The 15,166-nt window shown below is 39.2% G+C and overlaps 3 protein-coding genes across 5 annotated transcripts; 1 reads left to right on the forward strand and 2 right to left on the reverse strand.

Annotated features, from left to right (window-relative positions):
• Window positions 1-1,130: 1,130 nt before the first annotated feature.
• Window positions 1,131-7,356, reverse strand: LOC144515556 (LIM and senescent cell antigen-like-containing domain protein 1). 3 transcript variants are annotated; one of them, XM_078246528.1, is made up of 10 exons: window positions 7,196-7,354; window positions 6,069-6,225; window positions 5,830-5,896; window positions 4,708-4,828; window positions 4,347-4,496; window positions 4,081-4,231; window positions 3,051-3,143; window positions 2,887-2,935; window positions 2,681-2,756; window positions 1,131-1,424 (listed from the first exon to the last, which is right to left on the reverse strand). In XM_078246528.1, the coding sequence occupies exons 1-10, from the start codon at window positions 7,222-7,224 to the stop codon at window positions 1,310-1,312; spliced, it is 1,008 nt and encodes a 335-aa protein (XP_078102654.1). In that variant the 5' UTR covers window positions 7,225-7,354; the 3' UTR covers window positions 1,131-1,309. The 3 variants fall into 3 exon arrangements, with proteins under 3 accessions (XP_078102654.1, XP_078102663.1, XP_078102672.1); XM_078246546.1 differs by lacking the exon at window positions 1,131-1,424 and adding an exon at window positions 1,451-2,452 and having other exon boundaries at window positions 7,196-7,356; XM_078246537.1 differs by lacking the exon at window positions 7,196-7,354 and having other exon boundaries at window positions 4,708-4,799; window positions 6,069-6,115.
• A 3,285-nt stretch (window positions 7,357-10,641) lies between these two features.
• On the reverse strand, window positions 10,642-12,966 carry txnl4b (thioredoxin-like 4B). Its single transcript, XM_078246558.1, has 3 exons — window positions 12,762-12,966; window positions 12,512-12,663; window positions 10,642-11,968 (listed from the first exon to the last, which is right to left on the reverse strand). Exons 1-3 carry the CDS (start codon window positions 12,891-12,893, stop codon window positions 11,803-11,805), a joined length of 450 nt encoding a protein of 149 aa, XP_078102684.1. The 5' UTR covers window positions 12,894-12,966; the 3' UTR covers window positions 10,642-11,802.
• Window positions 12,967-13,200: 234 nt separating this feature from the next.
• On the forward strand, window positions 13,201-15,093 carry trmt10c (tRNA methyltransferase 10C, mitochondrial RNase P subunit). Its single transcript, XM_078246583.1, has one exon. It carries the CDS (start codon window positions 13,453-13,455, stop codon window positions 14,998-15,000), a length of 1,548 nt encoding a protein of 515 aa, XP_078102709.1. The 5' UTR covers window positions 13,201-13,452; the 3' UTR covers window positions 15,001-15,093.
• Window positions 15,094-15,166: the final 73 nt, after the last annotated feature.

Consider the following 15,166-nt stretch of genomic DNA (forward strand, 5'->3'; position numbering starts at 1 on the left):
CAAATCAATTAAATGTAAAGTCTGACAAATGAAATGCATATGCAAGTGTCCCATAATTAAAATGCCCATCCAAGCGGATGTATTATTTGTTTTGTAGCAATGCTAATTTTTTTCAAAATACTTTTTCCAGTTTGCAGCAAGCCCAAGTAATGTGCTGACTCATTAATGATATTTTTTACATCAAAGTGTGCTCATGTTAAATAATCATTTTAAGTTTAATTTCATCTGGATTCATTTCATCTGAATTCCTTTGAACTATTTCCCTCCGAAAGTTGCAAAAATTAATTTGGCTAAAAATATCAGGCTAACAAACCCCAGGCATTTACAGTACACACAATACTGAAAGCATACAGTACATGCTGACGTTTATTTAAATGAGGATTTTGTAGTCTTTCTAATCACATGAGCACCCTCTGATCTCATGTTCTTCCAACTCTCTGTTTGAAAACATTGGGATTAAGGGACCAGTTGGACAAATCAGCAGTCAGTAATTCTTTCAATAAAATATTTACCTGCCAAGCCAGGCTAGTAGAACATGACAGGAGGCACCAGTTAATCACCATCTGATATTTATTATATTAACCATATCCAGTGGATTTATTAACACTTAATGGTTTGTATATAAGCCTCGCTCCCAGTGATAGCTCATTTCTAAAGTTTTTCTTAAACATGTTTATTTTTTCATGTTAGCAAGAGGAGACATCATTACAATATCCTCAAGAATACAGTGGATGCTTTGTAATTAGTCATACTGAGGTATAAAAGCTCAAAGGTGAAAAGGCAGGTAGAATTCTGATTTGGGGTATATTAAGGCATAACTATAACTGCACACAAGTCACATTTTAACCATTATATGCATTTTAAGACGTATATATATATTCAAGGCACACGTAATTCACACATAATGACATAATGTCAAACAGCAATCTTTTCAAATTAAAGAACATGTTATACATAGCAGTTTGCAATCGTGCTCATGGTAAAGTCATAATAAACTGGGACAACACATCTTTTCTAGAGAGAAAAACTTATTTGGACAATTTAGGAATGTTTAAAAAAATTAACATTTGCGTATAAAAAAAAATAAGCATCTGCGAACAGGCTCCTTTTATGACAACACCACAGTGATATACATTTTTATATATTTATTTATTTATTTTTTTTTTTTAAATCGGATCCCATTTCAATGACTAATCGTGATGTTCTGGTATAATGCTGGGTCCTTATGTTGTTATTCAGCATTTGTCCTGGATGTTTTACCATCACAGAGACAGTAGCAACACTTCCAGGTAGTTTGGCCGGAAGCAGTTTACTTGCGTCCCAAGGACTCGGCTAGCTTCTTGAGCCTTTTCTTCAGCTCCAGAGGAAACTTCTCATAACACTTTTTACAAACGGGCTTCATGTCAAACTCAACAAACTTGTTCCTGCAAAGGGAAGAAAGACCATGTCAATACAAATGTGTCATCTAATTATTAGTCTTTAGCCCTAACCTTTCAGATTTCCTTCCCAAATGCATTCTTTTTTTATCTAAATATGATCATCACTGCAGGTTAAAATTTATTTAAGGTCACAATCTGCTCACTTTAAATAATACTAACATTAGGGCCGTACTTTTAGGAGGTAACATCCCATCTTCGGATCTGGAATTATCTTGGATACCATTGAAATTATCATGCAGGTTTGTCGTTTAGTGCAAGGCAGCAATTACTTATCTCACTCAAAAAAATAAAGCTCGAGGGAAGTAGAAATTTCTCATAAATTAAGCTGAAACAATTAGCAGATTAAGCGATTAGTTGATCGACAGATCGTTTAAATTGATTTTTAAGCAAAAATTAAAATAAATACAGTGGCCCTGAGAGCGCAATGCACTGCAACTTAAGAAAACACATGCAATAAGCCAAGACACAAGCAAATGGAGAAAACATCTTCACCAATTTGATAGAATATGCACAGAATATCATGGGCTTTAGACCAATTGAACAAAACAAGACATTTGAAGTTGTCACCTTGGACTTCTGTTTTCTGACATTAATTGAGCAGATTATTCAATAATGAAAATAACTGTTAGTTGCAGCCCTACTGATAAGCATCACTAAAGGCAAACTTGTGTTTGATATAAATGTATACTATAGCGGTTTTGCAGAAATTCCATTAACACAAAACAATGGCAGGGTGTTGGTTTTACTTGACACAATAAATAATGAAATAATGACACCATGCCATACTGTCAAACAAGTAACACCACAGAAAAAGAAGAAGGTAGCGATAGCACCAACCAAGGATGGAGTGGTGAGTTGTTGAACAATAACAACACTACAGACAGACAGCAGTTTTTTTCTTGCGGTCTTTGGCATCACGCTCACGCCGAGCCAAGCGTCGTTTCAGCTCCTCAGGCATGCGCTCATAGCAGTGCTTGCATACCGGCTTCAGGTCAATTTCAACAAACTTATCTCTGAGTTACCATAGAAGGGAAGTGAAGCATGGAAGAGGAGAAATTGGAGGAAAAAGGAGGGAAGAGTTGTAGCAGGAGAGTGAAATACACAAAGACACGTGTTAAGACTGACACTAAGGTAGGGGTTAAGTAGGAGTGTTAGAGTACTGAGAGGAAAACAACAATCAGCTGGCACTAGTGTACATGATTAGTTAGTAAAAGACGCTATTAATGAACAACATCACTTACTTGAGAGTGAGTTTTGTGTGGCAGGTGGAGCACGAGAAACAACTGACACACCAAGCCTTGTTGAGAGCAGACACCACTGAGGGGTTCACAGAAGGAAAAAAAGGATATTATGAACATTCAACGGTTGTGTGTTCAAGTGACATTTTATGTAAAAAAAAACAAAAAAACACTGTACTGAATATGCTCTTTATTACAGTGATACTCACCATCGCCTTCAATCACACGGTTGCAGTGATAGCACACATCGCCGAAGAGCTTGATAACAGAGAAAACACAGAGATGGAGTTTTTATACAGCAAACATTGCTAACATTATAATGTGCGTCATGTCCTCCACAGCCATTACTTTAATTGGCTCTTTTGTTTCTTACCTGGTTATAGTGAGTCTCACAGTAAGCCAATCCCTTCCTCTCGTAATGCCGATGGCCGAGGAAAGGCTTCTCACACTTGGCACACACAAAATGCTGTAAACAAAAACAAATGTTGCTGAGGGAAACATGAAGGCATGTGAAACTGACTAGAGGAGCTGGTGCCAACACAACATGAATATTACATGAATACGTTTACTTATTTACTTACTTACTTACAGGCTTGACCTATGGAGACATGTTTTTTAATCACATTTAGCCGACCAGTGCCAAGAAGAAACCACTGTAATATTTCTATAGTGTTCCCACAGTGTTACTTTTTTTAAATTAATTCTACTTGTCTGGCACCTACCAGATTAATTTCAGATAATTACTGTCTTTAGCATTAAATCGACTGCTATACGCTGTTGATAGAGCTTGTGAACAGTATAAATTCAGCAGCCTCCAGACAGATGAACACACAACTTGATCTGCTGTGCTCTGCCTCAGGAGAAATAATCCTACTTAAAAGTGCTCACATCTCCTACTGCCTTAATGCTGCTTGTTAACAGTGTTTTGGTACTTAAGTGGTTTATTTAATGAATTCATATGCATAAGTAATGGTAACCAACTGTGAAATGTATTCTAGATTTGTATTCTGCTTTTGTGTGAAGGCATTACATACATCAACCATTAAAATTGATCAGCATGACATTTGTCCACGACTATAAACCTGTCAGTGGTCTTTCTGAAGCCTACTCCCTTTAGTCCAACTTACAGTGTGCAGAAGAATGTTAATGAAACACTTGTTATACTCAATTTAGGCTTTTCCTGAATAAATGCCACATGATTCTGTTACTACGTCTTAATTATTTAATTCGCCCCTTGATGTACCTCTCTCTGGGAATTTGGACACATCAAGTTGGCAACTCAATGGAGAGATAATGTCTAAATCAGTTACACTTGCCTGTCCTTACTTCTTTCCAAACAAATACCAAATACAGGAACGTAACATTGCATCCAGTGTATTATAGTCTCATTCTTGTTGACAAACCTCCACATGCCACTGCTTGCCCATGGCATTGACAACACGCCCCTCAATAGGTCTCCTACAGGCGCCACAGATTGGTACACCCATCTTGTCGTGGCAGGGCAAACAGAAGAGCTCTCCCTTGAGTTCCCTGGCTTCAACTGTCAATTCTTTCCTGTGGACAGAGAAACATTGAACAACACAATAAAGATATGTTTTCATGTGGTCCTGAAATATATTCTGAAGTGTGTTTTCTGTGCTAAAAAGTGGGGCGGAGTGGGGTGACTGACCCACAGTTGCTGCAGTTGAAGTGGTCTGGGTGATATGGGTCATTCTTAAAGATCAGTGGCTGCTCCTCAATGATGGCATGGCACTTCTGGCAGATATACTTGCCCAGGCCACGAGCTTTCTCGCGGTTATGGCATGGTCGACACAGGTGCCTGAGGTAAAATAGGAGGAGAACAAAATGTCTGGGTGTCAAGAAAGTCTACGTATTATATGATGTTTTGACATACTCTGTCACAGCTGCTTAAAATTCCATTATTTGTTAAAACGCAAAAGTAAGGGAGTCAGCAGCTTGACGTGTGTAACCACCTGTTTTACAGGCTGTCACAGTGTTATATTAAGACTGTAATAAGATGGGATACTTACCTGCCAGCATTTTTGACAAACCCCACATCTGCAAGCACAGCCTGGCAAATGTCACAGCAGAAGCAGTCAGGGTGCCAACTATTGTTCATGGCCTTAATGACACGACCAATGATGAACTCCCCTAAGGGAAACCCATAAGTGAGAGATCAGTTTGAGACAAGTCTAAGTTTGGCTTTTCCAATATTTGTTGGGACTGGATGCTATTTTTGGGTACTGTACAGTAGTTTCTATAGAGCACTCCATTATGGAGTCCTGGTGTTACTACAATACACTGCAGTGCTTCCTATAGTGTTCTCAAAGTGACACTTTAATGTTGAATGCATTTTAATTGTCCATTTAATTTAATTAGAGCATACCGTCTCCCCTTGGACACAGGCAAGCAGTATTAAAATAAACTTACGTAGCACTAAAATGCATCTTGGGTGATCCAAACACAAGTGGGAAGTTAAAAGTATGAATAGGGGATCTGATCTCTCAAACAAGATATGGAGGTCAGGGATGCTTACATTCACATATGTACCGTAGTGCAGTGGTTCCCAAACTGTGTGGGGAGATGTGGTGAAGGCTAGATGCTTTGGTATACAGTGTTTGCTAAGCATGGAGCAGTTTGTGAAAGGTCTGTTGGATAAACGTTGAGCAAACAACGATCCAAAGGCAAACGGGGGACCAACGGAAAGGATTTGGGAACCACTAGTGTGGTGAGAACACAATGACGGCAATAAATGAATGCTTAATAAACATTTTAATGTGCTTATGTCTGACAAACCATCCACATATATACACCAATGTCAAACAACTAGGCAAGGGTTTCAAGTTCAACCCTACACAAAGTCGAAAAAGCCAAAACAATCCCTTCTATGGCCATATTGTTAAGTGCAAATGATATTTTTTTCTGTCCATCTCCCGCAAATGAAAACAGATGTAAGCAGGAAGTCTAAAAAAAAGTCTAATCATAAATAATCATGTGAGGCACGTCTATCTCAATTAGATCTAGACATAGTCAGAATATATACTTTATTCATTACACAATGTGGTCACTAGTCTTTTTGGGGTCCACACAAACCCACAAATACTAGATCTGGACAGGCCCTAAATGAACGAATGAGGCCCTATAACACTCACCACACTGGTGACAGCAAGGGGCAAAGAGCATCTGGAAGTCATGTTCACAATATTTTCTTCCTTCAAACTGTGAAGAGAAGAATATTGAGATTCCTTCACTTAAGAAAAACATTCTGTATATAAAAGAGTAGCAGACAAATCATCACCACACATGCAGTGCATAAAGTATGGCTCATCATTTTTCAGTTCAGTTCAGTTCATTTGTAATTCATATTACAGTGATTATTTGAGTGCACTACCTCATAGAAGAGTCCATCTGGGAACTGCTGAAAACACTGAGCGCACACAAAGCACTGCTCATGGTACAGCTCTCCATTACTGTTGACAATCTTCTCTGTTGGAGCAAAGCCACTCTTACATCGCTCACAGGCCGCACTGGCCAGGGCATTAGCAATGCTGTTGCATAAGACAAGAAAAATACATATTAGTACATTACTTACCCTGAGTCACTGTGAAATGTTAGGCTGACAAATAGCTGAGATGCAGGGCTGCACCAATGTTTATCATTTCTCACATAACTTCTATATTAACTGCTTGTTTCAACAGCTGTCACCATGCAGAGTGGGAAATAATATGTGAATCAGTTGTGGAACTCACTAACACCGTTACTCACTGCACAGCTATCGCCTAATTTGGTAAAGGAATAGAGGTACTCAAACCTAGCTGAGAGACGACGTGCAGTATCTATCTCTCTCGCTCTCACACACACACACATTAATACTAGTTAGTAGTTGGTTCAATAAAGTTCAAGGGCAATGCTGGCTTCGTGTGGAACGTAAAGAGGTTAAAATTAAGTTGAAAACTAAAACAACATTAGCGTTAGCTAACCCAAACAAACGTAACGTGAATTAATGTTTAAGTTCATCCTTAACGTTAGCTAGTTGCTGTCTTTTAGTAACTTCAAATCAATCACGGTCACACCTAGCTAAATCCTTATAACCTTTATGATTAACGTTAGAGTTCAGGTGCGGTGAGTACTAATAGCTAACTCGCATTATGTTGAGAATTCAAAAACCATTAACTTAAACAGCTAGCTAGCTAACTAACGTTAGCATGCTAATCTTACAGTTAGCTTCAATATGGGAAAGAACCGAAGAACACTAGCTAACGTTACCATTATTTCGCATATCGTTAGTTAACCAGCTATAACTTATCAACAGTGAACCAACATTTAAACTGGACCAAGATATGAACTGATAATAACATTTTTGCTGGTGCCTTAAAAATGGTGCATCTAGCTATTCTAGCTAAACGGTTAGCTAACTAACTTTACCCCAATGGTTAGATACGTTGGCAAGCTAATGTGACGTTAGCTTTGACTTACTGGCTGAAATTAGCGGTTGTGTATGTTTGCTAATAATCTTACCTGCCCGTCATTCCAGCCACCCCCAGCATCACCCCCGATCACGACAGTTTTAGAAACTAATACACTAATTGGTGTGCTAGCTAATTACTTTCGCTGTTGCCAAAGTTTTCAGTGGTAAGCAGAACAGACTCGTTTACGCCGTGTCGCCCCCTACCAGCAGAGCTGTGCCGTGCCGTTCAGGCGACCCACTTGGGGAGTGTCCATGGTATCCTTGATCATCAACTTTCTAAATCTGCTCTTACACCAAACTGCCCTTGATTAGTATGGATTTTAAAAAGCCTCATAATACTGGATTACAGGCGGGACAACAGTCTATACAAAAATGTCCATACAAAAATGGGATATGGGCTATATATCTATATCTAAAAGACATAGTGTAGGCTACATGAATGCACTGTATGTTTCTTATTTTATATCTTCCATATTTTCTTACCAATATCCAAGACAGAGTCACATATAGGATATGTGGTAGGCCTATAGATGTCCCTACACATCTGCACAGCCTGCTGATGGATTAGGACCCGTTTACTAAAGAGACAAAATTCTGATATGTGCATGCATTTAAATCTTGTCTTTATATTTCGGATTAAATAAAGACGTTGCTTGTTTAAACACTGCAACTAACAGAATACATAGACTATATAGTATTACCTGGCCTGTGATGTGTACAAAGCTGTGTGACAAAGCTACCAAATTCACACTTCATCTCATTCAGAGCGCCCACTGAGTTATGTCTTATATCTGATTTCACTTAATAGACCTATTATTTGAATGTGTCCTCTCTTGCTTGTGCTTATTTTTTATGATGTCCATGTCATGTTTACGGTTGTTTATATACCTTCTTGGAAAGCACTCTGCTTGTATTACACTCTATTCCTTTTCCCTGTAATGATCCAATTTCCTCACAGAGATGTTTGAAGTTTTAATGTAAACCTTGCGACTGAGTTTATCCTGTGTAGAGGTGTATTTTTCTACTTGGTAACATGACTTATATTTTGCCTATTTTTTTTTACTGTAAATACATAGCATCTATACATTAGACACAACATATTTTGCACAGTGTTTGACCAATAAAATGTTTTCTGTGAGCCGTTAGGACAGAGGATAAGAGCTCTGCAGTAGGCGCACAAGAGTTATAAAGGGATATAAAAAGTGTTATAGAAAAAAAATAAAGAATCTAAACAAAAACAATAAATTTCTGGTATTTTTGTTGGATCCACCAAAAGAAACCTCACTCCCAAAATAGTCTGTTTTACTAAATGCTTAAAAAAATATTAAACTTTGTGGAGCATCTTAGAACAGAGATCAAACTCAGCTCAGCTCTCTACAACCCTGTATAGTCTTAAAACGAGAAAACTGTGCAACAAAGCTATAATAATAAATAAAAAAACACTAAAAGCAAATTAAAACAACAGTATTTTTATAGTTCAGACATGACATACATATTCAAACTCAAATATTACATCTTTGGGAAATGTAAAAAAAAAGAAACAAATGTTACCGTCCAATAAATCTTCTCAGTACTTGTTTAGCTAAAAGAAAACACACTGTCACTATAAGCACTGAATACAAATGCAGTTTATACCCAGCAAATGGCATGTTGTTATACAACAAAATGTACTGTAAGTCAGTAAAGGACTGCAGACTTTCAGAAACAGAAAACAGAAAATTAAGACATGATGGGTCGCTGTTAGAGGGCAACAACTCAAGGGCAAGATTTTTCAATTAACATGTACACATAAAATACACAAAAAGGATGACTATCCACCCTGTAAAACAAGTATCCATTTTAAGTGAACATAATAGTTTACAGGTCTCTTTCATTGCACAGTCCAAGAGTGTCCATAGACAACATCCTTGATGAGTCCACTTAACAGATCTTCCAACTATTATTCTTTCTCTATTTCTTTCTATTTCTTTCTCAGTTTGCTACACACTTTCTTTTTATCACTTGAACCCCCCCTAACCACAAACTTCTCTCCTCCTCACCATCATTTCATACCTTGAAGCGGACATGCTGCAGGTGGTTGGAGTGTCTTTTGATTATCTGTTTGATGAGTTCTGGGTGTGTGGCCTTCAGGTAGGAGCTGGCTGGCTGGTTCAACTGAAACTCAAAGCAGCACCACAGTTCTGGCATGTGAAAAACACGCTTCCTGGGGCACCCTGGTAGCTCACCTGGTAGAGCGTGTACCAAGGCTCAGTCCTTACTGCAGCGGCCCAGGGTTCGATTCCAACCTGCGGGCCTTTGCTGCATGTCTTCCCCCTCTCTCTCCCCGATTTCCTGTCTACAGCTGTCCTTTTAATTAAAGGCCCAAATGCCCCCCCCCCCCAAAAAAAAAGAAATCTTTAAAAAAAAGAATAAAAAAGCATGGTTCCAGCCCCAGCACACCTGTAGCGACCCCGATAAAAATTAAAATCAGATTCAAGTGATCTGACTCTCGCAGAAATATTCTTCATTTGGTTAAGCTTAAAAGGAATACTTCACCCACAGAATGATCATGTGTATATCAATCACTCACCCCGTGTTACCGTGAATTCTTGAAGAGCATTTTGTTTTACTTGCATGCCTCCACAGTCAACGAAGAATCCAAAAAACGGAGCAAATTCTTGATGAATTAAAGTAGAAATAAGAATTTTCTCCGTTTTTGGATTCTTCATTCACCATGCAGGCATGCAAGAAAAACACATTTTTCTTCTGGAATTCAAGGTAACGGGGTGAGTAACTGATGTACACATGATCATTTTGAGGGTGAAGTATTCCTTTGAAGAGCATTCTTATTCAAAACTGACTTTACAAAAGACAATTTAAGTTTATTTTAACCTCTATAAAAATGTTTAAAATGTCTCATTTTTTCACACAGCTAACATCAGCAGCAAAACTAACCTGCTAGTAGCAAACTGAATACTTGAGGACAGAATGCTTAGTAAATCCCTAGCCCAGCTGACAAAATGTGACGAGAAACCATTCATTTACCCTGAGGCAAGTGGCCTTCACCCCAGCCAACACCAGGTATGAGTGTATGTTTGTGTTTTTATCCTTTTCTGGTTATTTTTTTTGTTCTTGGGGCCACTTGAGGGCAGTGAGCTGCAGATTCAGGTAACAATTCTCTATGTTCATCACTATGAGTGACCACTTTCACAGTGTCACACTGTTTTCATGTTATCATTTGATACATTATTATTAAAAAAAAAAAAAAACTATTAAGTGAGAATTAGATTTTATAATGATAATCTAATGATGAATAATAAACACATTATCTGTTTTGAAAATCATGTATGCTTTTATATTTTGTTGCAATAATGTCACTGGGTCAATGCATCTGTTAAATTTGGGGGAGTCAACTACTCAGCGTTTGATTTAAAAAAAAATCCTATTCAAAGTACTGAGACTTACTAAAGCAGCCAGATGCAAAGCATGTGTAATATCTGAATTAAATGGTGCAAGATAAAATATAAAAGTTTATTACAAAAAAAGAGCATGTACATTACATTAATTGTATATCTCTGATGATATACAGCTCTTTTCCATGGGAAACATCAAGATGACACAGCATTTTTACAATAAATAAATTCAGAATGCAGTTGCAGAACCTTATCAAAACTCACATTGTCTCTATCAAGTCTAAAATGTCAATACATCTCAGTCTTTCCAACCTGTTTTGATTATAGGCTGTTTATAAAGATGAACGGCTTGACAGAGTCCCTAAAGTGAAGTCTCAAACGCCCCCTGGTGGCTGGCTGCAGTATAGCTCATAATATCCCCCATCCACTATGTTAGTGGATGGGACATGGGCTAAACTAAAAAAAACAAAGTACACGTCAAATGATTTTTGCCCCAAAGATTGTTTCTGTCATTTTAGGTAGTTATTATGACGTTGTTTGTTCAAGTGTTTAATTTTCTGATAAGTTAGGTTTTATTAGTTATTTGATGCTATAAAAACATGCTGAAACGTCATGATTGACTTGCAATTGGTCGGGCGGGATGTTGATAACGTGGCTTCGCCGCCCGATCACTACTGCGCAGCCTCTGGCTCCAAAATTACAAGATGGCAGCACCTGTGTCTGGAATATTTTGGCTTCACTTTTGTACAGTGGGAGGAAGTGGAGATGCATAGTCCATCTTTGTAAACAGTTTATGGTATTGGTAGTAACTGTATTTCCAAAAAAAGTGCCCACTGGACTTTTCTTGTAAACAAACAAATGTTTGTGTTCACAGTCTGTGTTCATTACCAAAACTAATTGTGTGTATTTTTGACGTCTAACAAACATATTTAATGCATTTACTTTCTTTTTTCTTAAAAGTTTGAAACCTGTTTTGTTTACATCCATGTTTACTGGCTTGCAGTCTTCTTATCCACTGTCTCACAGTGACTTTACATTAGTGTGTGTGTTGTTGTTTTTTTTAAAATATTACCTGTTGATAGTGAAACCAGCTGGAATGTGTGCATTAGAGCAAACAAAACTGGGAACCACACATAAAAACATTGCTCTATAGCGTTAAGATCATTGATTGCTTGAAAGGTAAAGCTATTTTTTGACAGTCAATCTACCAGACATGGTTGTTGCCACTCAGAAAGAAATAAGGCCGCAAAGTGTTGGAGTTGATTTTAAATTCCATGGTAGAGGAGATCATATTTGGGAATATTTTGAGGATCTATGGGACTCTGGACAATCATCTTCCCACGCATGGCTCCTCTGTATATGACTTCAATCAGATCCATGAAATCTTGTTTGGTTTTGAAGCTGCCGACAAACTTGGTGTGATCTGGGGAGCTGAGAGAGAAAATAGGGTCAATCTGACAGCGTGTACAATCTTTGGTAACTATGGTAACTATGCAAAGCCAGCTTCTCAAATGTAAATATGTGCTGCTTTTCTTAAACTACATAGCTGTGGGATATGGACTGTTGGCTGTGGAGCTGTAACAATGACTCTATTAGTCCATCAACAGAACATTAATCTGCAATTATTATGATAATCTATTAATTATTTAAGTCATTTTCACAGCAAAAATGTAAAAAAATAAAATAAAAGAAGGTTTCAGCTTATCTAAATTGAATATGTTGAACTGTTTGTTGGGCAAAACAACACATTTGAAGATCAGGCTCTGCGAATTCTGGTCATTTTGTAGACCAATACTAATTTGAGAAAATAATCAGCATATTAATTGATGACGAAAATCGTCGGTTCCAATATTTCCATTCTATGGTTTCAGTCCTATTTTTGATACATTTTGACGTAGAGAATAATACATAACGTTATATTACTTATTATTAGTTATCATACAACTACAACCTCAGCAACCTCCGTCCACTCACCCATAATCCACTTTCATGTGCTGTCCGTTGAAAAAGAAAACAGTGGAGGGGATGTAACTGATGTCAAAGTATCTTGTGTAGACGGGAGCTTTATCCACATCAACAATGTAGATGGACGCCATGTTGCTTAGGCCATGTGCAGTTTTTGACAGCTAAAATGAACAGAAATGACAAATTAACAAAAGCACAACAGTCGTGACACTTACAGGCGTTTGATGAGTTATTTGCATTAGCCAATGATCTTGCTTACAATCTCATCGAGCTGGAGACAAATCGAGTCTTCGTCTCTCCCAAACCTCAAAACTACGACTTTCTCTGCTACGCATTTGATAACTTCATCTATGTCTTTTTTGCACGTTAATTTAGGCAAAAACAAACTCATTTTCGAGGCTAAAAAGTTAGCTTTCCCTTGTTGTGCTAACAGGAGGAAATTACGTCATTATTGCTGTACGACACTGTGAAAAAATCCGCCTGGAAACTACATCAAATTGACGCGAGTGTAAAAATGGTTATTATCATTATCGACCCGTCATAGAGAATTTAAGCTACAGTAAAAGTGTATTCGTTGAATTATCGTGTTATGGTCAGCTAGATACACATTTAAGACCAGACAAGCTGTGTCATGCCCTATATATATGGTCATGCTATGTAGTGGCATTTCACTACGACACATTACAGTGTGACACCGTTTTAACAACGTGACCTTCTTTCTCCTAACATTTGACAAGCACGAGCGGCCTGACAAGTGGAAACAACTTTGGGACAATTTAGGACACATTATGCACATGGTACTTTGATGCTACATTTTCATGACGGTGGACAACGGAGAGAACCGCGTTGACGACACTTTTTGTTCCGTTTAAATTCTCAAATTCATAGTCAGACAGTCTTCCTCGTTGTAGTACTTTTGATAGAGCTGCAGTGTGATATATACTATCGCGATGTTACGGCTCTTCACTAACCAGGGTTTTTATGAACTCTGTAAATGCAGTCATTTTGTGGCATCCTTTGTTACCAAGAGGCAAGTCATCAAGGCTCATCACCGACTAACGTTACACATCCCTGCTCGCCTCTTCAATACTGGGATCCCAGTTTGGAACGACGCCCTCCAGCCAAAAAGAGATAAATCTGAGGAAATGCATACACTAGATCTGGACAAATGGAAATCTGTAATGAGAGCCCAAGCGGCATCAGAAGAGAAACAACAAGTCAACGACAAAGAGGAAGCAAGTGATGAAGATGAAAACCTCAAAGATCCAGGTGGTGATTTAAAGGACAGTTCTTCACTGGAGGCCACTCGGGATCTGGTTGCAATGTGGCGGCAAGCTGGGAAGTTTGTACCTCAAGAGATGACTGAAGAAGAGGTTCAGACGCTGGCAGGGCTCACCACCACGTCCTCCAGGAAGAAGTACCTGAAGTACCTGGCCATCAAGGAGGGCCACAAAAGGGCCCGTAAGGAGAAGCAGCAGCAAAGGAAGGCAGAGAGGGAAGCCTCAATGGAGACGAGAAGAGGACGGGACAGTGATGCGGAGAAAGAGAGAGGACCTGAACTTAAAAACACATTGTTCCTCCAGTTCTGGGGGCGCACCCTGGACAAGCACCTGGCCTGGAGGAACGCCCAGGCCATGCTGTTCGATCAGCCTCTGGTGTTTGACATGAGCTATGAGTCCAACATGGCCAGGCGGGAGATAGAGAACACAGTGTCCCAGCTGATGGAGGTTGAAGGGTGGAATCGGCGTGCCAACGAGCCCTACCACCTCCACTTTTGCAACCTGCAGGCAAATGGGGCCTACCAGAACGAGCTGCTCAAACGATACGGTGCAGAAGCCTGGGAGCGCCTGCTCATCACCAGCTCTGACCAACAGCATGTGGATCTGTTCCACCGCGAACAGCTCGTATACCTCACTGCAGATTCCCCCAATGTCCTCCGCAGGTACGACCACTCCAAGGTCTACATCATCGGAGCTCTAGTGGACAGGTCGAGCCAGTCAGGCTTGTCACTGGCCAATGCCAAGCGTCTGAACCTGGCCACAGCCCGTTTGCCACTGGATGACTTCCTTCACTGGGAGATGGGAGCCAAAAATCTGACTCTCGACCAGATGATCCGCATCATGCTCACTTTGAAGGAGACGGGGAAATGGGAGGAGGCGTTGAAGTTCGTGCCTAAGAGGAAGTACGATGGCTTCCACCAACAACAGACACAGAAAGAGATTACCAAAAAGGTCAGGGGAGTCACAAATCCCAGACAGGATGGTGAAAGGTCTGTAAGATCTGGAGAAAGAAATGGTGAGAGGACATTTAAAAATCAGGACCAAAGTCTTTACAGGTCCCATAAAGAGGCTGGGTTCAGTAGTAGAGACAGAATGGCTGCACTGCCCAGTGACAGAGAAAACAAACCAGCTGCAACCAGAGTACAGACATCATTCAAGAGCAACATGGAGGGAAGAAAAGGTCCAGGCAAAGGCAAGATGTGGTGGAGTGACGAGTGAAGTCAACAAAATTGTGTAACTTGGGTAAAAAGGGCTGTCTGAGGAAATGTCAAAAACTGAGATGAGTTGTAAATAAAGTGTTGTAATAGGTAGTCACTGGTGCTTACGGACTGCTTTTGTCTTCCAGTTCCAATGCAGGGTTATAAACAAAACAAGACATTTAAAG

Source organism: Sander vitreus, chromosome 1, assembly GCF_031162955.1.
Source record: "Sander vitreus isolate 19-12246 chromosome 1, sanVit1, whole genome shotgun sequence".
In the NCBI taxonomy this organism is placed as follows: domain Eukaryota; kingdom Metazoa; phylum Chordata; class Actinopteri; order Perciformes; family Percidae; genus Sander; species Sander vitreus.